At 40.5% G+C, this 25,440-nt stretch overlaps 1 protein-coding gene across 9 annotated transcripts in view; it reads left to right on the top strand.

The window, feature by feature from the left end:
* DLGAP2 (DLG associated protein 2) overlaps window positions 1-25,440 on the top strand; it is a 522,791-nt gene that overhangs the window by 396,327 nt on the left and 101,024 nt on the right. For 8 of the 9 annotated variants that reach the window (XR_013542815.1, XM_078388888.1, XM_078388867.1 and 5 more), the window contains one exon: window positions 16,705-17,777. Coding sequence is in view for 8 of the 9 variants with exons in the window: in XM_078388888.1 (XP_078245014.1) it covers window positions 16,705-17,777 (1,073 nt within the window). In the remaining variant the exon portion in view is untranslated. Of the gene's footprint in view, window positions 1-4,459; window positions 5,870-16,704; window positions 17,778-25,440 lie in introns of those variants that run through there. The other variant, XM_078388890.1, reaches the window with a different exon arrangement.

The raw sequence follows: 25,440 nt of genomic DNA, 5'->3' as shown, positions 1-25,440 counted from the left end.
CTTGAAAGGGCTGGTAGAATTGCAAGAGGGCATCACCTCCTCACTCATGACTGCCTGGTTTTCTGCATGGTCAAGATTCAGTTTTTTTGTTTTGTTTTTGGTCCTACAGCCACAAGTGCTATGTCTTTTGTTCTTTTAAAACTGGAATATTGACAGTTTGAAAAACAAAACTGGTAGAGCCAAGCCAAGTATGCACATGAGGTTGACTTCAAAAAGTTTGACTTTTATTAGAGAAAACAGATGGAACAGCAAAGGCTTAGAAACTTTGGGATTACGATGGACGTAGGAAGGGAAGCTTGATTTATTCTCTCACTTGCAACAGTGGTGTCTCTGAAGCTACCATTTGCATTTCAAGAGATGTCTCTATGGAAGGAGAGATTCCTTTGAAATGACAATCAGTGCCTGGGAGAGGTGGTCAGGACTGTGATACTTTATAAGAGAGATGATGATTTATACTTTTCCTTCCACAGCCCCCTGTTATGGCCCTGAGACTTCTGATTTCTTTCTGCTGCTATTCACATACCAAAAACATATTCATTTTGACCGGGGTTCCCTGGTCACCTGCGTTGCATTCTGTTAGATTTTAGGACCAAAATCTGAGAATAAGGAACAGATCCTTGTGATATCACAGAAGAAGGCCCCAGTGATGATAGGGAGCAGCTTGTTCCAGAGTAAGGGCAGGCAAGGGTTAATGGGAAATGTAACGGACAGACATAACATCACCTGTCCATCACAGCTGGGCAGTGAGTCATCAGCCTATGGTGTGACGGAGGGTGGAACTTAAGGGGAGGAGCTAGTATAAAAAGGGGGGCGAAGAGTGTGTGAGAGAGACTGGAGATGAGAGTCTGAGCTGAGAGTTTAAAGTGATTGTTAGTTTTAGTAAGTGAGAGAGCAGGTCAGTGTGAAATAGTCTGTGTGAGCCAGTGTTTATTAACAGTGATTGATTAATTGATTCTTTACCAGTGATTTATTATTTATTTTTCTGTAATCAATAAACCAGATTTTGTTTTGAAAAGTTACACTTGTCCTTTTATGATTTTTAAGGATAAGTTGGTGGCAGCAGAGGTTTTTAAAGTGAAGTAGCAACCACTCTTTGAGGTTTGAGGGTGGCTGTTACAGGAAACAATCACAATCTACATATGGATGCATGCGCAATGCATCAATGAGCCTTGGTGCTAGCTATAAAACCTGGGAATGGTTGGAGTTAAGTATTCGGGCTCTGAAGATACCTCACACACAAAAATCAGATCTTGAGTAGTTCTAGTATCACTTTGCCCCGAAATCTGTATCCATGGCTGGGGACCCAAGGAGAGTAGAAGAGACTAAAAGCTGGTGCTCCGAGACCTTCCAACCTCAACATGAATGCATTTGTATCATTAGTTTGGCCTGCAACGAGATGGATCCTTAGAATTGCAGGTGGAAGGAAACTTAACGGAAGCAGACTTCCTGTTGTTTCCATATCTCTGTACCTTCTCCATTGTGCTCTGCAAAGCTTAGGGAACCCTGTACTGTAGTTGAGTTGGGATGTAGAAGACCTGTGTGGAGAAGCATTGCAAACTGGACATGGACATCTTGCCTGATCCAAGCTAATGTACTTTACCCTGCCATGTTCCAGTGGGGCCTCAGTCCTCTGAGTCAGTGGTCCCCAACCTTGGGCCTCCAGATGTTCTTGGACTTCAACTCCCAGAAATCCTGGCCAGCAGAAGTGGTGGTGAAGGCTTCTGGGAGTTGTAGGCTAAGAACATCTGGAGGCCCAAGGTTGGGGACCACTGCTCTGAGTCATGAATTGGTCTTCATTCATGCTATTTTGCATATTTCTGGCCATGTCAGATGTCTTTATCTGTACCATAACTGCTAATAATTTGTGACTAGTCTTTGGCTGTGCTGTTGAATGTGGGAATGTCTTTGTTTCATTGAGACACCAACCTGTTGCATGACCTTGGGTATTCAGTATGTGGAATCTTATACCTTTTTCACCGACTAGTCTTGCGTTGCTTCTAAATATTTGTTGTTGTTTTCATACTCTGGTTCATGTATTTATCTACACAAAACAACTTTCTTATACGTAAAAGCCATCATGAGAGGATGATCCCAGCATCCTGTCATACAGCGTACAGTAGAATCACATGCTTCCTGATTATAGTTAGACATAGGCACAACAGATATCACAAAATTGTGATCTTCCATCTCCAAAAAAACAAAACAAAACAAAACAAAAAATCCCCTAAAAGCCTGCATATGCCTGTCTGCTTATTCATTATTTCTTCCATGTTAGGATATCTCTATGTAGGAAGGGAGTTATAGCACACATAAACTAGATCTATACTGATGTGCTAGCAAAAATGTGTGCAAAAAGACTTCGTTTGTGTGAATGTTCTCTGGCCATGAGACAACACAGAATTAAATTTATATCACCCTTGTTCTATAGGTTGAAAATCCTGTTCACCTGGAAACAGTAGCGGATTTTCCATTATTTGCAGAGGCAAAACTCACCCATCAGTGCCTTATCGGAGACATATTAGTTCTAAATGTGGAGGAAAGCTTTATTTGGTTTTTGGTTTTTTTTTTTTACATGAGGGAGCGTTCAGCTATGAAATCCTTCACCTAAAGTCTAAAGTGGTATCGTCCAGCAACTCATAAACATCACTGCTGATCATGGATAAGAATCCTGTTGCAGAAAATCACACATGTTAAGGAAAATTATGCAGCTATTCTTTGCTATCTCCTGGCTGACTATCAGACAATTGATTATGTAATCAAGGAGTAACTGGGTACATATTGGACATTCTGGAAAACAGAATCATAGAATCATAGAAGAATCATGGAAGAGACCACAGGGGCCATTGAGTCCAACCCCCTGCCATGCAGGAACTCCATCAAAGCTTAAAAACCTCCAAAGGAGATTCCACCACACTCCGAGGCAGCCTATTCCACTGCCGACCAGCTCTGACGGTCAGGAAGTTCTTCCTGCGATTCAGGTGGAATCTCTTTTCCTGTAGTTTGAAACCACTGCTCCTGTCCCTTCCTCGACATGATATCCCTTCAAATATTTAAACATGGCTATCATGTCCCCTCTTAACCTTCTTTTTGTAAGGCTAAACATTCCCAGCTCCCTAAGCAGCTCCTCATAGGACATGGCTTCCAGACCAGTACATTCTGCTTCCCTGGTTGCTTTATGCTCTGTGATGGCAACACAATTCTAGCTCATGTTTTACATCTGAGAAAGGCCAACACTCAGCATTGTTTCTTTAAACATGTGGGAGGGGGTGTGATATTTCTCTTTGGCTGCTTTAAAACCAAAGAGTTCTCATCAAAATATTATTTGAAGAAGTAGACCACCTCAGATTAACTCCATTGAATTAGCCCTTAATTACTCCATGTAATTGTCTGTTGTGTTGCATTACATGTTTAGATGTTTGTTTGATGTGTCCTGCTTGCCCTCATATTCCATTCTATCAAGAGTACACTGTAGTATATTTCCAGTCAAGCCTTACCAAGAGTCAGTTCTGTTTACGGCATAATTGGTTCATTGAGTAAGGCTATTGCAATTCTCCTTGATAAGCACTTAGATTGAGAGTATCAGTAGAGTTCTACAGTTGATTACAAGCCAGTTGTCCCTCCCTTTTCCCCTCTTTCCATCTCTCTTGTTTATTCAAAAGACACACACTGACATTAATGAACCAGATAGTCCTAAATGATACTTAATACTTGTAAAGAGTTCTGGGTGTCCATTAAATACAACAGCAAGTAAGTTGAGGGTTTTTCTTTCTGCGCATTTGGACAGTATGTGTTGCATGTGGCTGTGCAGAAATCAAATGTGCAGAATAGGAGGATTCTCAACTGTTTACAGTGGGGTCTTGACTTAAGAACGGCTTGAGTTAAGAACATTTTGACTTAAGAACCACTCTCATAGGAAAATATTGACTTGACTTACATACTTAGATTTGAGTTAAGAACTGAAAAAAACCATGTGGGAGGCAGGGAAAGTGCAAAATTTGAACTTTCAGTTAACTGTTGGCCGGTGAAAAGGGTGCCTGTCTGCTTCCTCACTCCTCCCAGCGTTTAGAGAGTGGATTGGGAGACAGCCTTCAGACTGCCTGGTACTGGACTGCCTGGGCTGTATTTTCCCTGCCTTCCCTGAACCTTTCTTGACCTAAGAAAAAAAAGAAACAAAATATCCCCCTCTAATGGTCAAAGGCGGAATAGCAGCTTCCCATTAGTTTCTATGGACAGAAAAGAGCAGATACGGATCAAATGGTTTTCAATGCATTCCTATGGGAAATGCAGATTTGACCTGAGAACTTTTTGACTTGAGAACCGCCTTCCAATACGGATTAAGTTCTCAAGTCAAGACCCCACTGTACTTCTATACACAGCTTGGGAAAGTTGTGTGTGTTTTTAGATTATATCTGACAGAAACCCTACACCTGCATAGCTGTGGGCATTCTGACTAGCAGATTCTGGGAGATGCAGTCCACAAAAAGCAACATTTTGAAGTTCTCATTCTAGGACTGCATTTTTGGAGTTACTTTGCTTTTTGTAGAACACAAAACTGTATTTGGAGAAATTGGCAGTTGTTGAATAGAGCAGCCAAATCATAAGAATTTTAATATGGCTTACATCTATGAACTACTCCCCTTAAAAGCTGGTGCAAACATCTTCTGAAACAAATATGGCATACTGTTTATTACATTTGGAGGGATCATATGTAAGAATCATATGTCAAATATGCCGGTGTTTAGAAAACTGGATTAGGATTTCTTCACTTAGGTTAAGACCACAGGCAGGCACCCATACTGAATGCAAGTTACAGAGATCATCCTAAGCATTGTGCAGTGCTTGCCACTGAAACCAATATCCTTATTATACTAGTTTCAGACATAACGTTAGCATTATATGTGTATGCCTTGAGCTCATACACTCTTGTTTCTTCTCGTTTCCCTGGCATGTGCTGGATGGTAATATGAAAACTACTTTTAAAATTAAGGCAGATTCCTCTATGAATCTGAATTTAGGCAAGCCTAGTTCCTTTAAGCCAGGGCTGCGTTCCAAAGGGCTGCACTCCGGATGATGTTAGGCTTTTAACACCAGAACTCCTCCTTCTTGGCTATGCTGGCTTGGACAGATAGGAGCAGTAGGCTGAAAGCATCTTGAGGGCAAACAGGTACCCCTCAATTGATTTCAGCTATGGTTTATAGGCAAGCCAAGACTATAAACCAATGTTTTATTTTAGCTTATTTAAGCAAATCATAGTTTGAAGTAATCAGATTTATCTTGACCATGACACAATGACTCAAATCTTATTGGCGCTTGTGTACGGTTTGCATTATGTGCTGCTGCTAATTGTGGTTGGGTGGTAGAGTGCATCTTGCTTGTGCCATCATGTGCATGGTGACATGAAGCACCTGACTGAAAGATGCTCCAGCAATGTTGTCAGTCAACTGCCCATACCCACGGCAACTTCTGCACATCTTGGGCAAACACTAAAAGGATTCTGGCCAATACTCACTTAAAAATGACAACTTCTTACTTTCTCTGGTGTGCACCAGAGGGCAGGGGGAACAATGTAAGGCTGACCCGTTGCCATGGCCAAAGCACAGGCATTTAACATTGAACAATGGCTTAGCATTAACCCGAATCCGCCTGGTTTTTTTTTTTGTTTGTTTTTGTTTGCGCTTTGCTTTGCTTTGCTTTCAGTGTTAGGAATACAGACTGATGAACTGTTTGCCTTCAGTGTGTTGAAAACTGTTAGTCACTATCCAAAGTGCTAAGCATTAAGTATTATTATTACTTTCACAGATTTTGTTGTATTCTATGGAATCCAATTTTTCATATAAAAATGGAGTTTGGGTGCCTCCTCTTTGAAAAGGTAACATTTCTTCTGTAGTTACATGTACTGTGGCCTTAAGTGCAGTTAGCTTTGCAGACAAATGTCTTTTTAACTTTGCAAATTGTAGGTAGCATTTTGCATACGTCCATAAGCATTCTGTGCTTTACAGGTCTGATTCACAAACTTTCTGTCAGATGCCTTGGAGGGTATTTGTTTTCAGTAGTAGGACAGGTGATAACTGCCCCCATGCTCAGCCCATGAGGTGCTCTAGATTGTTTGGGTGTGCATATGTCAATAAGTCGTACCAAGATTTTGGATTTCAGATATAGGAAATATACTCTGAAACTACTTTTTAATAAAAATAAGACGGGGAAGCTTGTAGAGAGAAGGGAGATAAAGGGTCCTGCGTTTACACTGAAATAGAATTAGGCATTTTTTTGAGAAAATGTATCATTAAAATGAAAATGAAGCGTGCAAGGTACAACATTTCAAAGGCAAATTTGTTACTAGCCTGATGTCTTCACATGGAAATTAAAGGAGAGTGATCAGTTATGCAGAAGGTCCCAACTTCAATCCTGAGGAAGCGGAGTCGAAAGTGTGAGTAATGGGAGATGGGAAAACTATCTGGAGAGCTTCTGCCAACCACAGTAGGACTGGCTGGGCCAAATATTTAATTCTGGGCTGCCATATAAGATTCAGTGTGTGAGGATTTATGTACAAGATCTGAGTGTGGGCTCATGTGTAACAGAACTGGTGCCACAGACTGGGAAAAGTCAGCATGGATTTTTCCAAAAACATAACTTGTTCAAGGTCTGAATGACTGCCATAGTCAGTATCCAGGGTTTCAGCCCCAAAGCTTGGGAAAGTGATCAATACTGTGGCATTCGGTTGCAAATGAAGGTTATCTCCAAAAGTACAATTTGCTAAGCTTTCATTTGGTTTTTCCTTTCCCCTTCTTGTAGTTCTGAAATTATTCAAATGTTTATGTAGCTTGTGAGCCAGTTTGTGAGGGAGACTTGAATTTTATTTAAAACTAGCGTTGATGCAGGTGTGGTACTTGATACCTAGCATGTCACTTATAACATATGGTAGCTAATGTTCAAAGTCAGCAGTGGGGAACCTACAGTTCCCATTTGTTGATGAACTCCTAATCCCATCACACCCACCCCTGACCAGATCTGTTGTGCATGATGGGAATTAGACTCCGCAATATCTAGAGAGCCATATATTCCTCAGTCTTGTTCTAAGTCATTATGCCACAACTATACTGATTATACACTGAAGTAGGGTGAGAGGGGCTGAGTGGAATTTTATATTATTTTTTGAATATATTTAACTAGAATTTCACCAAGGCCAGATTGTCTGCAGTAACTGAAAACCATTTCAAAGCTATAAAAAGCATGGATATGTATATTAGAATTATGATTAAAAATGGAGGAAGAATATGGGTTTTCTGCCCGGAAGGTTTCCGTTTTTCAATTGTGAATTAATGTCACGACATTGTTAAAGAATTAATCTACTGGTGTGCCATGTTTCAAGTACCAAAGACAAATGACTTGTCAGGTTATATTGGCACCCAATGATTTTGTAATCAAGATGAGAGTCATTTTTTAAAATATATAACACATCACTATGCAGGAAGAATTGGTTATTCATGCTTAGGTGGTGCAATTAGTTTATGTAATGGGTTTTTCCCATGCCGTAATAGAGAAGCTGGATTAGATATTCAGTTTGTAGTTATCAACTTGTTTTTCATATATTTGATATTTCCGGCTGATTTCACAGTATTTTTAGGTAGCCCATTGGGTTGCAGGACGACCCTGCTAATTTAAAACACCCAAGGTTTTGAATTCTTCAGTGACACTGGAATTATTTCTATACGGTTGCATGAATTGTATCATGGTTTTTTAAAAACCCTTTTCAGTGTGTAAAAGCTTGCCTGACATAAGGGCATGGATATCTTTCTGCTTTGATTTCATTGACTTCCTCAGAACCCTGTTGAACTGTCGTCCCCCCCTCAAGGACTGCAACCTGCATAAAATATATCTAGTGCCCTTTCCCCTTGAGAAGCAAAACACCCACAGCAAGCACAAGAGGACCGGCTATTTGTTGAGAAAGATGCCAACAATACCACGAATGCTTCCGATTCTTCAATAAAAGAGTATTTGTCTTAATTTGACCAAGTCACACAATCTGTGCAATTCACAAATTGCCATTTTGTACAAAAGCCCAGGCAACATCACACAAAAATGTACATATGTGCACAAAACATCCCCACTTGTGTGAGGAAAGCCGCAGAAAATTCTCTGCCATCTTCACCAGTTAAAAGAATGTTGTAATTCCTCATCCTTCCTTGTGACAATGAGATGATTGAAGATATCCACCCCAAATGTGCATTATGATTTCTGATTACGTCAAGTTTTAAATCATACGTAAGCTTCCACAAGTACATGAGGTTATTGATCTTGGGGTGAGGTGCAGAAGGCCCTGGGAGGGATGGTGGTAGCATTGCTAAACGTGTGACTCTGTTGCCTTTAAACCACAATTCCCCTTTTTACATGAACAAGGCGTGGAAAGGTCTGTAGCACTCCCCTTTATTTTGTCAATGTTTCATGTTTTAGTATGTTAATTATTCATGCATATTCATGTTGCTGAGAGGCGGAGCCGAGAGAGATCTTATAAGAAGAAGATCCTGAGAGTCAGGGAGAGTCAGAGAGTTGGAGTGGAGTGTGTGAGAGAGAAGTAGGTAAGAGTGTGGAGTTTGGGGAATTCTGAGGTGTTATTAGAGTTAGGAGTGTATTATCAAATAGAAGGCCATTGTTAATAATAAATTTACTTAAAGAAGATATTCATGAATCAGTATCAATTTCTGTAATCAATAAACAAAAGTCCTATTTAAAAGACTTTGAGTGTGGACCTGAATCTTTATCTTCCTGAAGCAATGGTGATTTAGTGATCACCTGGTGGCAGCAGTGTAAAAGAAGGGATTATTTGCCTTTGTGTGCTCTGAGTCTTGACGGTCAAGCAAGGGGGCACAAGGGTGAACGCCACAGGCCAGAATCCTTTACCTTCCTCACTTTCCCATCCAGCGAGCCCCACCCTTTCTTTCATCTTCCTGGCCTCCATATAAGCAGCCCCACATTTTCTTCTTGATGTGTGGGAAGAAAGGTTAGGACCACATGGCCCACTTTTTAATATCTACTTAATTGAAATAAAACATCAATAAGTGCTGAGTTATGTATTTTCTGTGAACCATTACACACAAACACAAACACACACACAGAGAGAGAGAGAGAGAGACTTGATTAAATTACTGGTTTCTGGTGTACCTGAAAATGGGATGATGCAACTTGTCATTGTAAAAATTTAATTTGCCTTTAGTATATCAAGATGATGTTGCTCATTTGTCCAAGTATTAGCTCTTACAGAGAGAACACATGCTCCTTACAGCTGTTACTGGTAAGCCCGGACAGGATGTATTGCATAACTTTGTACAGGGTGCACGACAGAGGTAGATTTGCCTTTTTCAAACAGTAGCTTCCATTCACTACTTCTATATAAAATTTCCACTTCTTGTTAACTACCAAGGACGTCATTTTAATACTGCTTTTGTTCTGAGACATGGGTTCCAAATCCAGCTGTGCCTGTGAAATGTTTGTTCCACATTTTTCATCACTTGCCAAGGGGTGACCAATGCCAAGAGATCAAAGACTCAGAGTCCCTTTCTGCAATTCCTACCGTGCAAACCAACCTTGTGGTGGAAAAATGGGGCTGACAAAAGGTGCTTTAAGCCTTCATCAAACCTAGTCTATAAGAAGGCTTTTAGAAAAGAAATAGGCAAATTCATTGAGGAAAAAAGGGGCCCCGGTTGTTAATTATTAGCCACAATAACCCAAAGGACACTGCATGTCCAAAGAACTACAGTTCTAAATACCAGCTGCTGAGCGCAAGCATCATCTCTTACTTGAAACAAAGATTAGAAGTAAATAGTCATAAGCAGTGTGGTTACATGTAACTAATTACTTTTGTGGGTAATTAAATTATGCTATAACTAAATAGCATTTAATGGTTTAGAGGCTGCTTTTTAAGTGTACTGAGCAACATTTTCTAGTGACTTTCAGAAGTTAATTTTAAAGGGCATTTTAAGAAGCATTTTGATGTTTTACACCTTTTTCTTATTCATCCTGAGTGGTGAGGAATGTAATTTTTGTTGTCTAATTATATTTGTATGTATTTTCAAGGTGCCATGTCAGAATTGATCACTGTAGGGAACTGGAGAATATTTTCCTGTATTTTTCTCATTAGCTATAACAGGGATGGTGGTGGTGGTTAGAAACCTAGCTAAACTCCTCATCTCATTGACTTATGGTGTCTCACTATGACAAGACACCTCAGTGAGAAATGTTACAGCCCTATGCAATTCCTTGCCTTCTACTGAAAGTGAGGCAAAGATCTCATTTTTTCCTGTAAGTTCACTACAATTGCCATAAAGAGCTCTAATGTTCCTTTGAGAAAGAAAGCACACAAAAGCACAGGAAGCAAGCAAAGAAGGACTGGCTGCTTGTTTTAAAAGATGCACTTAGCCAGTGCTTCAAATCCATAAATGAAAGAGTAACCATCCTCATGCTGTGCAGTTCTCACAATTTGCTGGTGGTGCCATTTTGCAAAAACCTCCAGCAATTATGTGAGGAGAAACCAAGCAATTTTGTGCAACAATGGACAATTTTGTGCAAAACGCCATTCTCATCACCGTGAGAACTGTCTGAAAGAACAAGGAGTTTCCTTGCCATACATGCTAAGATGGGGAGAGAACACTAATTTTTCTTGTCCTTGTCTGTGAAGGTAATAGCAGTAAGGCTTCACAACCCTGAATGCTAATAATATGCAACACAACAAAATAACCAGAGGTAATAACCTGACTGTAGCAAGCAATGAGTAATACAACAAATTCCTTTTATTAACAACGGAGAGAGAGAGAGAGAGATTCTGAGTTCTGGCTTGAAGCATTCCACTAATATATCTTTGGATGGCTACTCTAGCAATTGAATGCTGGTCAACAAGGGCACTGTCTTTTGCCAGTCATGGATCAGAGCTAGAGCAGATTAAGAAAGCACATTTCTCTGGGGTTATATCTGCACCATCCTTTTATGATATCCACCTAGGGGATTCTCCTTGCCACTGACCTAGACTTCCAAGGAGTAAAAAAGGAGCATGAGCCATAGTTGAGCAAACACACTCTGGCACTAGGGGGGAAAGCTGAAGAAATCCTTTGGTGAAGAAGGGGAAACCGCCTTCAGTAATGTGATCATTTCTCTATCCCTCATACCCTGGGGTTAGTGGGATCCAAAGGTAGGACAGGAGCAGGAGCCAGCAAAAGGCAGGGTGGTGGGATGGGAGATGGGAAGTGCCAATCTCTCTCCTTGACCTGTGCCATATGCTTCCCTGGCACAGGCCTACCACACTCCTCCTCTTCTTCCTCCTCCTTCTACCCACACACCGCTGCCCTTCATCCCCCGCACACACACAATCCCTGTCATGCCAGGTTTCTCTTGGGAGGTGAGTAAGATAAACAAGAGGAAGCATGAAGGAAGAAAAGATTTTTTTCAAAAAAATATTAATAATATGACCTGCCTTTTAAGGAACAAAGGAGAGAACAGAAGAGCACAGATGATCTTCTCCGGTGCCATTTTTACTTCAGGATTAATGGTATTCTTCATGAATTAAAGAACAGAGAAATATGGGTTTTAAAAAGTAAATGAAACAAAAACCTTATCAGTAGAATAATAATAAGTTTTGTTGGAGGACCCATTCCCTGCCTCAAATTGCACTCAAATTGCAAATTTATTTTTCTGATAAGAAAGGACCTAACTGAGAAGCATCATTTCTCTTCTATGTTAATCCACGGTAAGATCCATGTGAGCCTCAGTTTGTGTATAGGGTCCAGTGACATTTTCAGCTAGTCATCCTGTCTGAACAACAACCTTCATTTGTGATGGTAGGTCCTTTCCGCTATAGCTATGGAGCCAATATCATTTATTAGATTAAATTCAGTATTTGCCATCAGACAGTATTTCAGAGTCAGTCTGTTGAAGCCATAATAGGACAAGAAGGGTATTCTCTTGCTTCAATTTCTCTTGAAATCTACTCCCTATTTGTATTGTGCACTTGCAGTATCCTTCAGGAACTATATTTTTAAAGCAGATACATGAAAAGACCGCAAAGAAACCAACAAGAAGGATAATTATCACAATGTATGGCTGTAAAGGATTGCTCTTACAACTCAGATGTTCGTTTTCTTTTCAAAAGTGAAATAAGCTGAAATTTTGAGGAGCACTCTGAATACCTAAATCAAACTGAAGTGTTCTCTCCTTTCTCTGATTTGTTTGCAAAAATTCACAGCTGCAAGATCTTGTATAACACCGAGCAAAAGAATTCATCAAACTGTGAACACAATAGAGCTTTCATAGAAAACATACTTAATTAGAAGGCTTTTTTGTTTATTAAGCAGAACTTCTCTCTGAAAGTCACAGGAATAAGTTATTAAATTTAGCAGAATCTGCAGCTTCTTTAGTATCGTTTGCTTTAGCAAGTGAGAAGACAAGAATTATGGCAGGGCTGCAGGAGAAGCCCAGTGTTAAAGCTCCCTTAGATCCATTGCATTACACCATTACTGTATTATCATTTATGGTCCTGTGGTTTATCGTTTTTGTAAAAAAAAAAAAAAAAAAAAAGTCAAAAGATGCTCTGAAACTGACCACGTGGAAGAGATCACCATGAATATGGTCCTTGCAGACTCTGAGGTTTAAAAAAGGCAAGGAAATGGCTTCTTTGCAGAAGTTCAAAGTTCTACAAGCGACCTCCAGATATTGTAAGGTGTTTCCCCTGCCCCAACTGATTTTCTCGAGGTTAGGTTTCTTGTTGATTTTGGCCCATTTTGCCCTATGTTCATTGTATTTTAGTAAACAGCTTGCTTTGATAAATCAGGGAACTGGTTTAGTATGTCCCATTGACTATTAATATCAGGTGTTTGCAGAGCTTATAAAAGTAGAGCATAACTTTATGCCATGGAGTTTCTAGGGCCTGTTTTGCATGTGCTCAATTCATGTTGTCTATTTATTAATTAAAAAATCTATGTCCATCAGTACACTGGTTGAACCCCTAGGTGCAAGACATCTGGTTTCTTGGAAATAGCAGCTCTCCTCAAGAGTCAGGACCACCTCAAGACAAGGAAGCTTTTGTCCAAATATTTGCAACTGGTTTCAGATGAAGCTAGCTCCAGTCTATTTAAACCTTCTATCTGGCATGTGAGAGCCAATTGATTTCTGCCCAAACCTTGCCTGTTCCAAACTCCAAGTATATGTACTTTGTATGCCTCTCTCTAAAGAAAGGGAAATGAGAATAGCTGGTGTTTCGTATGCCAGAGCACAAAAGAAAATTGACTGAAAGAGTAGTGGAGGAGGAGGAAAAGAAAGCAAGCCAGGAAGAAAAGGAACAGAAAATACAGTTGTAACATTGCTCAGTATCCTGAATGTTAATTAAATCATCATCATCATTTTAGAATTGTGGATCTGGAAGGGATCCTATGGATCTTTGAGTCCAGCCCCTGTCAATGAGTCATAGTGGAAAATCAAATTCTCAACCCATCTGAGCCACTGAGCTATCCAGCAGTTCTAGCCGGTATCTCTGTACTACACATTTGAAACAGTTTTGTACAGTACCTCTTTGATTATTACAATTCATTCCTAAGGAGTTTGGGACTTGTAGTTTAGTGAGCTACTTTGAAGTTACCAAAATAGCCTGAGAAGAGAGGGGTTGAGGGTTTCATTTATTTCATTTATAAGGTCCGTAGTATAGACTGACATTCAGGGTACCTTAAGAACTGTAGTTCCAGTGAATGGATGAGAGTGCTCTAGAGAGAATTATAGGTGCCTCATCAAACTACAAATCCCAGGATTCCTTAAGATGGAACAATGGCATGCAAAGTAGTGAGAAACTAATGTAAATGGGTAATGCAGATGCACTGGGGGGCTGGTTTTCAAAAGTTATGTAAGAAAGATTGAGAGAGAATCAGAAGTTGTTAAAGGCTGTTAACAGCCTCCGGAAGGTCAGCTGCAGGTACAAATCTTAATGAAAGTTATTAAAGAGTCATTGAAAAGTCAATGGCAGTTGACAAATTATATTGAATTATATGTCAACAGGCTATCACTTGTGTGGTGAAGAAAGGTTGTGTCTAAGGATGCGGTTAGACTATCGAAATATATTGGGGGCTGGATCACAGTTTTTGAAATCAATTTGAAGTCATGTGGTAGTCACGTGGCTTTGGGGTCGGTTGGTGCGTCCACTTGGGACAACTTTTAATCCAGGTGTAAGTCATGTGGCATAACAAATTGAGGGGACTACACAGGCTTTTAAAATTGATACTGTGGGGGGGGGGGCTCCAGCTTCCTTTGTTTCACCCTCCTGAGGTTATGCATTGCTGGAGTGAAATGTCTGTACCAAAAAATTAAAATTAAACCCTGTGCTGTTGCTGGCAAATAATCTAAGAACTGTGCCAGTCCATCCTCACGCCGCCTGCCTCTCATAGCCACTCGCTGCCACCACCACCAGCTTGCTCCCTGCATTGGGGTGATGTGGGTGGTAAGAGCAAAAGCCACATTCTTCTGTTGTGCTGTGATTTTTAATATTTTTAAACATATTTCTTTTTCAAACTGGCATAGTGCTAGGTCAGTGTTATAGATTTTAAAAAAGCATTTTGGATTTCATTGTTATCCTTCTGTCCCCATTCTTCTCACACCTTCTTCAGCTGTAAGCTAGCTGCCCCAATCACTTGCCTTCCCTTGAAGAAGATAGAAAGACCAAGCAGGCCAGAAGGGGTTAACGTGATTTTTCCCCCCAAGTTCCTCATTCTATTTAACATTTAACATTTACTTTATTTATATTTTTATTTTTTTTTCAAACTGGGATAGCACTAGATCAATGTGACAGCTAGAAATATATATAATAGATTGGACTGCAAGGTTACCCTGCAGCTGGGAAACCCATGATCCAGACATTCAGTCAAATACTTGACAAACCCCACAGACACAATTTACTCTGACACAGCTGAACACACATGCAAAAATATATCAAAATAAATTATGTTCATAATCGACTTAAAATAATAAAATCCTAAATCAAGTATCAGAAAGGGCATAAATAGCATGCAGAATTAAATGTGGTATTCCTGGCCTCCTGCCTTTCATGTCCTCCCCCCTACAAGGGCAAGTGGAGGACCTTGGGGTTCTCATATTTAGCCAGGGTTCCTCTTTCTCTCCCTCTTTTGGCAGCAAAACACCACAGGTACACTAGCTCTGCCTTTTCTTCCCCTGGCTATCCTGAAATCCTCAAGATTGTCAAAGTACCATATGCTTCAGTTTGGGTCCCTCTTTCATGGGACTTATGGGTAAAGGCTCCATCTTTGTCCATGGCTTGCCCCTGATGTCCTGGACTGGGTTATGCATCTCCCAGGTCAGAGATCAAGAGACCACCAACAGGGCTCTGTCCTCCTCACAGTGGCTTTCGGGATTTGGAAAATGGATATATGGCAATCTTGCAAGAGAAACTCCTGGTGCTTGATAAGAGGGGGGGAGTTAGAAGAAGAGTTAAGGGGAGGGAGAAGAGGGAAAGGATTGAATAAGAGGAAAGGAAGAGAGAAAGGAAGGGAATAAGCTCGTAGGGGGAATTAAATGTTCCTAACACAGGCAAAACTGGTATGGGAGAAATTAGTATTTGGGTGGAGGGACAAAAAAAAGGCCAGCATGAAAGAGAAAGAGCAGGCAAAGCAGGAACATTCACTAGCTTGGTTTGTTTTATACTTGAATTCATCCTGTTCCATTGAGCTTCATATGGGTAATAACCTTTGATGGAAGCAATAATGTGAATGGCTACATAGATATGATCAATAAGAAGCTGAGTCTTTGCCAGTGCAATAACAGAAATAGGTTTGTAGACTTGGACTGATTCCCGTTTCTTAAAAAGAATATCTTAGGAAAAAGAATCCACAATCACAGCATGATCTAAATGGCTGATTTATCACTCCATTTCCACAAATGAACTGGCTTGAATAATGCTAATCCAATTAAGCAAAAACTCGAACACAGTCAAGCTGCAGTGAAACACTTCTGAATCACATGGATTTCAGTGGAAGCACTTTAAAGTTCATGCTAGTGTCCTCTTAACAGCCAAACTGTGGATATTTCCCCTCAGACTTTACATTGTGCAATGTTTCGTGGGACCGGCTTACTGGTGACCACTTATTACATGAGCAAATTGCTTAAAATTGGCTAGAATCAGCTTTGTGAAAGTATATTCATCATTAAGGAAATGTAACAACTATGGAGAATTGTTTAAGGATTGTATCTCATGGGAAGCTTGCAGTATGCTGAGTTCCTCCTCTTTCTCTCAGTAGGAGGAAAGTGATTGTAGGATGGGTGGACGATTCATGGTGAACCAGTCAGTCAAACATTTGGATAATGTCATCGAAGAAAACCATTATTGTCAGTACATAATGTGGCATGAAATGTTTGCAGTTCATTAAGAAGAACAAAGTTAACTGCAGATTTTATCTGATAAGAGTTCAAACTGTAATTATGCCAGAATTGAATATGGGAACATAAGAAAAGCCATACTAGATTAGACAAGAGGTTGGTCAATCAGAGCCTGTTGGGAAGTCCACAAGCGGAACTGGTACACTGGAGCATGGTGCTTCTGCTGCTGATGGTAATATGTAGGCATTGTAACTAGTAGTAAATGAAGTATCATTTCTAGCAGTATGCTTTTAAATGTGTTGTATTTGTTGTCATCTAACTGAACAACTCTGTGCATTTTGTTGATAGACCAGCCGTACTCATGGTCTCCTACCCAGCAGCCCTTCGATGAGGAAAGCTACTCTCCTGTTTCAAGGAACATGAAAGGATTATCTGGCAGTCGTAATCAACCACAGCTATGTTCCGCTCATACTTGTGGTTTAGCATCCCCTGAAGATTGTGAACACACCCATGATCATATCCACCATGGCCAGGAATCAAGGCAGTCATATCTTCTCAGCCCAACGGAGAGCTGTCCGATGGACCACCATCGCTGCTCACCGCGAAGCTCCATCCATTCAGAATGCATGATGATGCCCATGGTTATGGGCGATCATATGTCCAGTAGCACTTTCCCCAGAATGCACTACACCTCACATTACGATACTCGGGACGATTGCACCATGTCTCACACTAACACAAAGATTAACCGGATTCCTGCGAATCTGCTGGATCAGTTTGAGAAACAACTTCCTCTCCACAGGGATGGCTTTCATACATTACAATACCAGAGGACCTCAACGGCCGCTGAACAGCGCAGCGAAAGCCCAGGGAGAATCCGTCACCTTGTCCATTCAGTCCAAAAACTTTTCACAAAATCTCATTCGCTGGAAGGTTCTTCCAAGAGTAACGTCAACGGGACAAAAGGAGAGGGCAGAGGGGATGATCATCATCACGGACATCATTCCAAACATGGCAAAAGAAGTAAAAGCAAAGAACGGAAACCTGAGAGTAAGCATAAAACTGGAATGAGCAGTTGGTGGAGTTCTGATGATAATTTGGACAGTGACAGCACTTACCGAACACCTAGTGTTGTCAACAGGCATCACGTAGACCATATCTCTCACTGCTACCCTGAAGCTCTCCAGGGACACTTTGGGGACCTCTCACTAAAGACTTCAAAAAGTAACAATGATGTGAAATGTTCAGCTTGTGAAGGGCTCGCCATGGCCCCCGACGGCAAATACATGAAAAGGAGTTCTTGGTCTACACTCACCGTCAGCCAGGCTAAAGAAGCTTACCGCAAGTCATCTCTAAACCTAGATAAGCCTCTTGTTCATCAGGAAATCAAACCTTCCCTGAGGCCATGCCATTACCTTCAGGTAAGTGCTAAATGGAGTTCATAGCAATAGTAATCCAAAAATGAACATGCTTTTTATAAAAATCTGCTGGAGGTGGTTTCTGTGTGCAGGTGCTTTACAAATTTTCCCTTTAAAAAAATTCCCCAGGTTTGTCCAATTTCATCTGTACCTAGTAATGAAATGTAAGAGAGAAAGTAAGATCAGTTAACCACAAACAAAACATGAGTGATACAATCCACATTTACAGTCCCACACTATTGTCCTGTTTGTAGCTAATAGGAATAAATATGGTCTAAAAATCATTTTCTCAGTAAACTCACAGGCTTGTGCTAGGTAAATGAATATGATGTGCCCCACATATATGTGACCAAACAAGGTGTTAAGATGCATATAGAATACAAACAAAAGGCGAAGAAGCAGTAGTGACTGTATATAATTTATTTGCATATCTATGGTGTAAAATATTTGCCCATAAAAATGGCAACACAAATGCACAATCAAGCATCTACATGTATGAAACAACATAAGTGGTCTTCACAAAATAATAGTCATCCTAAGGCAAAGTATATATGATCATAGCAGTCGATGCACAGTGGACATCCAGATAAATATCCTGTTCTTTACAGTCTTCTTCAATTGCCAGTCTTCACAGAACTCTTAACTTTCAGCAGCTATAAACTTGTCTTATGCAATGAAACAGGCATGTATTCCTTTGTTGTGCTACTGGTTTCCCACTAGTTTGTCTGAGAGACAGCAATGCTGGCTGCTGGACTGTAGAGAGGTAGCTTTAATGACTGCACTGGAATATTTTTCTTACTAGTTCTTTCTCTTACTAGTTCATTCTCTGTTGCTCTTTTTTGGACCATGCACAGATTATTACTCAGCCTCAGCAGAGACTAGAAAGAATGAGCTAATACCTTTTTGGAGAAGTCCATAGAACTTTCTACTGGGTTCCTCTTATTTCTTTAATTGGTCAAAATCTTATTAGTGATGCTCACTGGTATAACATAACTGGTGTAAACCTCATTGCTAATTTGTTGCAAATTAAGTTAGTGTTGGCATCTGTCGTTGTGCACTTAGTCATGCAACGTGGGGAACAACAACAAACACCTATGTTGACTTTCTAACTTGAAACAATTCATCACTGAGATTTCCACTGAGTCACATTGGAGATCATAACTAACCAGATTTTGGCCAGTACAGCAATATGTGGGGATAACAAATATTTAAAAGCAAGTATAGATTTCTAAAAATAAAATAAACATTTTGAAACAATTGAATGCATAATATTTTCAAACTGCAAAAAAATTTAAAAACAATTAGAAAAACAGGGAAGAAACAAACAAAATGTATGGCATCCTGCAATAAAATCTGTTTTTATTTAAAAACTGGCAAAACGTTAGGAAGAACAACCTTCAGAACATGGCCAAAGAGCCCGAAAAACCCACAACAACCATTAGATCCTTCACGAATACAAAAATCTGTTGTGTTTTCTCTTTCTTTCTTTCTTTCTTTCTTTCTTTCTTTCTTTCTTTCTTTCTTTCTTTCTTTCTTTCTTTCTTTCTTTCTTTCTTTCTTTCTTTCTTTCTTTCTTTCTTTAACATTTATACCACCTGATTAGTGTGAAGCAATCTTCTGGGTGGTTAACAGTCAAATAAAATAAAATAAAATAATAATAAAGAGATGTAATAAATTAAATCAGGTAAATAAACAACTTAAGACTAACAAATCAAGCAGCATAAACAATAGATGGACAGGCAACACAATTTAGCAGCATTTATGATGAGAGGTCCTGAAAAGCTTCAGTATACAGCATCATCTTCAGCAACCTTTTAAAAGTTGGGAGGGAGGGGCCAGGCACAGCTTGACCAGAAGCCCATTCCAAAGAGTTGGTGCCACAACTGAGAGGCCCTGCTTTCTGGCGGAAGTCTTTCTGGCCTCCCTTGGTGTGCCAGGAGAAAGATGCTCTGAGAGGGGATGAGGTATTCAATTGTTAAAAGCTTGCCTGCTGCCTGAAAGCCAATAAGGAAAAGGCCAACCTGGGGTTTAGGGGGTGGGACCACATAGATGTTTGCCCTGGATTGATGCAGACTTCTTCACACCATACCCTGGTATTTAAATCACTGCCACGGTTCACATCGAGGTATTTAATTTTCTTGAGAAAGTGCACTTCAAGGGTCCCTTCATCTTTCTCTGCTATTATCACCACCCACTTAGCCTCCCCTTGGCTGGCATTCAAATCCCTTTTTTAAAAACATTTAGTAAGTAAAATAGCACTGAACTGACAAGAACTGACATGGTAAGCATTTAAATTAGTGCTTTAAAAATACAGTTTGCAAATTACATTACAGTTTTAGTCATCACTAGCTGGCATTGAAGGAAGGCAAAAGAAGTAGGGTTCACTCCCAGGCGAGCCCGACTCTGTGCCTCATCAGGGATATCATCTGAACATCCCAGACAATGGCCCTAAAAGACTGACATATGTGATTATGCATAGCAGAAGCTGGACACAATAATGTGAGTGGAAACACTGCAACAAAACAAAACACAAGCCCTGACAGTTGAACAAACTAGAGTGCATGCTCACGCCAAAAGGTCAGATCATCTCATAATGAGCACTAACATCATATCGTTGATGGAATAGCTATTGGAAGGAACAGTGAGAAACCCAGCCCGAAGAGTGGGACACATACTTGTCTAGTTGCTCCTTGGGCAAAGCATTGGTTCTCCTATTCTGCAACAGATCTTTCTTTATCACCATGAATCTTATTTCTATCGTGCTTAAAACGGCATTCAAGAACCATTGCAGAGTGCAAACATGACTCATTGGCTTCACCTAGCTGCACATTGTACATATGATGGAGCCCTTGTACTATTTCTTAAATAAAAAAAGAGGTTCAGGAAAGGGGAAATGGTAGAGTAGAGAAATGGTGAGATGGGAGGAGTTAACTTTCATCTTTACTTGCCCATCCCAGTTTTGTTTCAAATGGCTGTTGGCTGCTGTGGCCTTACAATGCTCCCTTTCCCCCCCTTCTTCTTCTTCTTCTTCTTCTTCTTCTTCTTCTTCTTCTTCTTCTTCTTCTTCTTCTTCTTCTTCTTCTTCTTCTTCTCCTTCTCCTTCTCCTTCTCCTTCTCCTTCTCCTTCTCCTTCTCCTTCTCCTTCTCCTTCCTTCCTTCCTTCCTTCCTTCCTTCCTTCCTTCCTTCCTTCCTTCCTTCCTTCCTTCCTTCCTTCCTTCCTTCCTTCCTTCCTTCCTTCCTTCCTTCCTTCCTTCCTTCCTTCCGGCCTTCCGTCCTTCCCTTTCCCTGACTCTACTTAGAAAAGTGGCTTTGTGGCTCTTTTACACACAGGCCTAAGAGGACGATGTGCAGAAGGTACAGGCACAGATAATCTGTGCTCCGTTGTGCTCATTGGCTTTGGATAATTTTTCCCCCTGCTTTATTTTTTTTTTAATTGACAAAGAAAGATTCTCTGCTGGCTCAGATGGAAGCAAATCGCCAGTAGTCTTGATAGGCAAACCAGACATCATGTGGGAGAGTCATGATTCTGCTGTTTTTAAATGATTTCTGTTTCTGTGTGAATGCATCAAAGACTGAAGAGGCAGCACTGGGCAGGAGAGCTTACCACGTTATCTCCTTGTCTCAGTTGTTCTTGTTGTTTTGCTCGTCCTCCAGTGAGCTCACAGCATTATGTTCATAATTGTACTTCCCGGCTCTTCATCCTCACTGCCACTCTGGGAGGCAGGCCAGGCGAAAACTGACTGCACCAAGTTTGCTAGTGAGCTTCAATGGGGATTTGAACTTGGATTTGCCAAGACCCAGATGAAGGCTAAGCACTACACTACATTGGGATTCACACTGCAGTTGTGCACTTGTGTTCACGGAACAGACTGTGCTCCAGATGTGCCCCACCTATGAGTTTGGACAAAGGCCTACACGTATCAAGTGAATGCCTCCATTTTGTTCTCTGCTAAAGCGTTAAGGAGGTTTGTTTAGATGGAGGAAACAGTGAATATTAAGTAACTTTACTCCTTCCATTCAAAGCACCTAATTCATAGGTTGTTTAAGAAAAAATAATAATAAATTGAACAAGATCTTAGCCATGGGTAACGGCTGTGCATGAGTTCGGATTGTTAGCCTTAGAGGATTGATCCCTCAAGGACTAGCATCTATTGCTGTCTTAATACCACATATATTATCATACCTCTGCTTGAATCTTTGAGTCAATATTTGCCAGTACCATTTGGCTAAATTACACAGAAAGTGTGTGAGGCTTGAATAAATAATAGAATCCAAGGAATATCCGAAGTCATTCAATGAACAGTGGAAGAACAGATAACAAGATTCTGAAATAATGGAAACAGCATTGATGATCAGACCACTGCTCTGCTTCAGTGAAATATTTGGGAACAATTCCTGACATTCATAGCCTTTAGAACATATATTTCAGGCTGAAAGAGATGGAGGTATATATATATACACAGCTTATTCAGATATACAGCTCTTATATATATGAGCTGTATGTCTGAGTAAGCTGTATTCTGAAAGGGAAATCCACCATTGAGCACTGCTTCACTTTAGCACATCTGATAAATATGTAAAGCAGGCCAAATCTAAACTATATGTAGCCTGTTTAGATCTAAGGGGAGCTTTTGATTCAGCAAAATTGTGGAACAAACTAGCCAACTTCTCAATTGATAGAAGGTTGATACTTCTTATTAAGAGATTGTATTCTACAACCTCCTGCCAAATCAAATGCTCAAAGTCAGGGATCTTAATTGACCAACAGAGGGGCCAAACAGGGCTGTTTATTAGCCCCTTCCCTGTTCAACTTGTTTTTGCATGACTTAGCCCCTTTCCTATTGGAAACTGAGGGCCACCCTCCTCAAATCAGCTCTACACAGGTCCCTTTACTTTTGTATGCAGACAATGCAGTTATCTTATCTCGTACCAAACTTGGTTTAAAACATCTGATGTACAAATGCCTTGAGTTTTTAGCAAATAATAACTTACTACTCAATTACGAGAAGTCTAAAATCGTGGTATTTGCTAAATCATGGAAATTGCACAAGTGGATTTTTTTGAAGGAAGAAAGATTGAGGAGATTAAACACTTCAGGTATCTGGACATGACGTTTCATTTCAAACACACTTGGGTCCTACACCGTAAAGCAGCAGTACAATGGGCCAAGGGTACTACCCAGTCAATCCATAGGTTCTTTTATAATACAGGAAATAGATATGAACTATCTGCATTAAAAGTGTTTAATGCAAAGATTATTCCACAGTTGCTGTATGGCATACATTTATGGACAAAGGCCTGGGATCATTCCCTAGAGCAAATCCAATCTATGTTCCTGCAGAAAATCCTGGAAGTACCAACTTGTGTGCCATACGCGGCCCTATGTTTAGAGACGGGCCAAAATATGGTAGCAACTCAGGCATGGCTGAGATCAATCAAATATTGGTTGAAGATCCATTATAACTTCAAAGAAGGCCGTTTGTTACACCACATTTTCTGAGAACCAACCATCGCTAGAGAGCTTGCCTATATTGAAAAGAAAATCTCACTAATAGGCCTGTCAGTGAAATCACTTGGCTTCCTGCCTCAAAAGGAAGCATTTCAGCTGATTAAACACAGGATATTAGATATCGAATTCCAGGATCTCCTAAGTGCAGCAAATAAGATCTGTTCCCCCCTAAGCCACATGATTCCTGTTAGGCAGGGCCAGAGGGCCCTATACTGTCATCTATTACAATTGTCTCAAAAACACAGAGCCTATTCCCTGGCCAGATTTAATGTAATGCCTTCAGCAGTATTATCTGGCAGGTTTCAAGGTATTCCTTACAATGAGAGGAACTGCTCGCTATTCTCAGCCCTGCGCTCAATATCTGGGCTCAATATTGCTTAAGGTAAGAGGGTAGTCAGATATAGACAGAATGCGTTTTCTGTTAAACCACAGGGTGGAGAAGGTGGCATGCTTCTTAGCACACATAGTGAACATGCCAAAATAGCACAGTTTGAACCAGCACTCCCTCCTTCAGCCAGGCTTAAGGATCTTCTGATGGGGACTGGGCTAATTATGACAATAATTTTTTAAATTATTATAAGGTACATAGGATAGGGTGGAGAGTGTGTCTTGCAGCATAAATAGTAACATTGAATCTGGGGGGAAAACTTTGATATTGTTCCAGAAAGTTGCAAACAAGTTATACTGAATGTAGTTTTGACTAGGGTTTTTTTGTATATGCCAATAAAGGTTTTTGATTGATTGATATCAAAATTTCTAATTACATTATTCTAGACTACTGTATTAGTATAGAATAATAAAAGGCTGTTTAAAGAGCAGGAGGCGATACCAGGTAATGCATTCTCGTATTACTTCTGAACCCATGTATTCTTTTGATTAAAAAATTGAATTATAAAAATAAAATATTTCCGTTTCCATTGTCAATTAATCTGTTGATGATTTGCAATCCTAAAACTGTGGTTAGCTTTAACTGTGGTGTAGAGAAAGAAGGCAGTGCACATAAACACGGTTTCAGGTTGTCCTTTCCTCTGAAACCAGGACAGGCAACCTTTTTTTCTGGGTAAGAGTGGGCTGTATTTAGTATGGTTGAATGACGTATTGGGGTCCAGATGCCAATGGGGACAAGGTCAGGGCCAAAAGGGGGATATGGATTAAACAGCATAATCCCACCCTGTCAAACAGGCACTTTCCTTCAAATTCCACTTGAACTTCCAGCATATACTCATATTAGAAAGCGGTAGATTTTTTTTAAAATGGCCCTTCTCCTCTTTTTGCTTCAAGCAGTGTTGTCGTCCTCCTTCTCCTTGAATGACAGACAATCCACTCCCATTGTTGTTTTCTTGAACTGCATCCCTCTCCGAAAGGTAGTAGTAATCTCAACCTGGCTGTTGAGCAGTTGCTTTACTATAGACTCCACTGAGAATGGCTGCTAGAGCATCCACATTTAGATGTCAAAGCTCACTAAGGGACCAGCTTGGGATGAAAGGAATTGCTACTTTAGCAGCCCTCTCTACAGCAGCTTTCACAGCTAATGAGCAATGTCAGAACAATAGTAGGGTGGAGGAGCTTACAGGAGGGATCGGTGGAGGCATCTTCTGCAGCAGCAGTCCTGGCAGCAAGTGGAGGCCCCATTTTTGGCAGTGAATTGCTGCTGGGAGAATTGCTGCTGTTGGAGTGGAAGCTAGGGCACTCAGCAGGCTGAACAGGAACACCCACTCCTAACCAAGACTACATGCAGCCTACAAGGGGGGGGGGCTATATGTTCCCAAAACCAGAAATGAAGCTACGATTTGTCGAGGTTTAGACATGCCAAACTAATTAACAGAAAAGAGGGCTAAAGGTGCCTGATTCACCATTATAGCCGTGCATGAATAAGAATAACTATGTGCCATCAAGTTGATTCTCTCTTGGTTGTTGTGGGTTTTTCAGGCTCTTTGGCCATGTTCTGAAGGCCAAAAAGCCTGAAAAACCCACGACAACCATCCAATCCCGACCATGAAAGCCTTCGAGAATACATTGATTCTCTCTTGTAGGAATCATTTCCAGGATTTTCTGGATACAGAGGACTCAGAATTTACCATTCTCTCTTTCTGCTAGTGCTCAAGGACTGCAGGGCTTGCCAAAGGACGCACTGATAGCAGGGCGCATCACTTAAT

The sequence above is a fragment of the Pogona vitticeps genome, chromosome 1 (assembly GCF_051106095.1).
Source record: "Pogona vitticeps strain Pit_001003342236 chromosome 1, PviZW2.1, whole genome shotgun sequence".
NCBI lineage: Eukaryota > Metazoa > Chordata > Lepidosauria > Squamata > Agamidae > Pogona > Pogona vitticeps.
The sequence above is the reverse complement of the archived record's forward strand: the minus strand, read 5'-3'. Positions and strand labels throughout refer to the sequence as shown.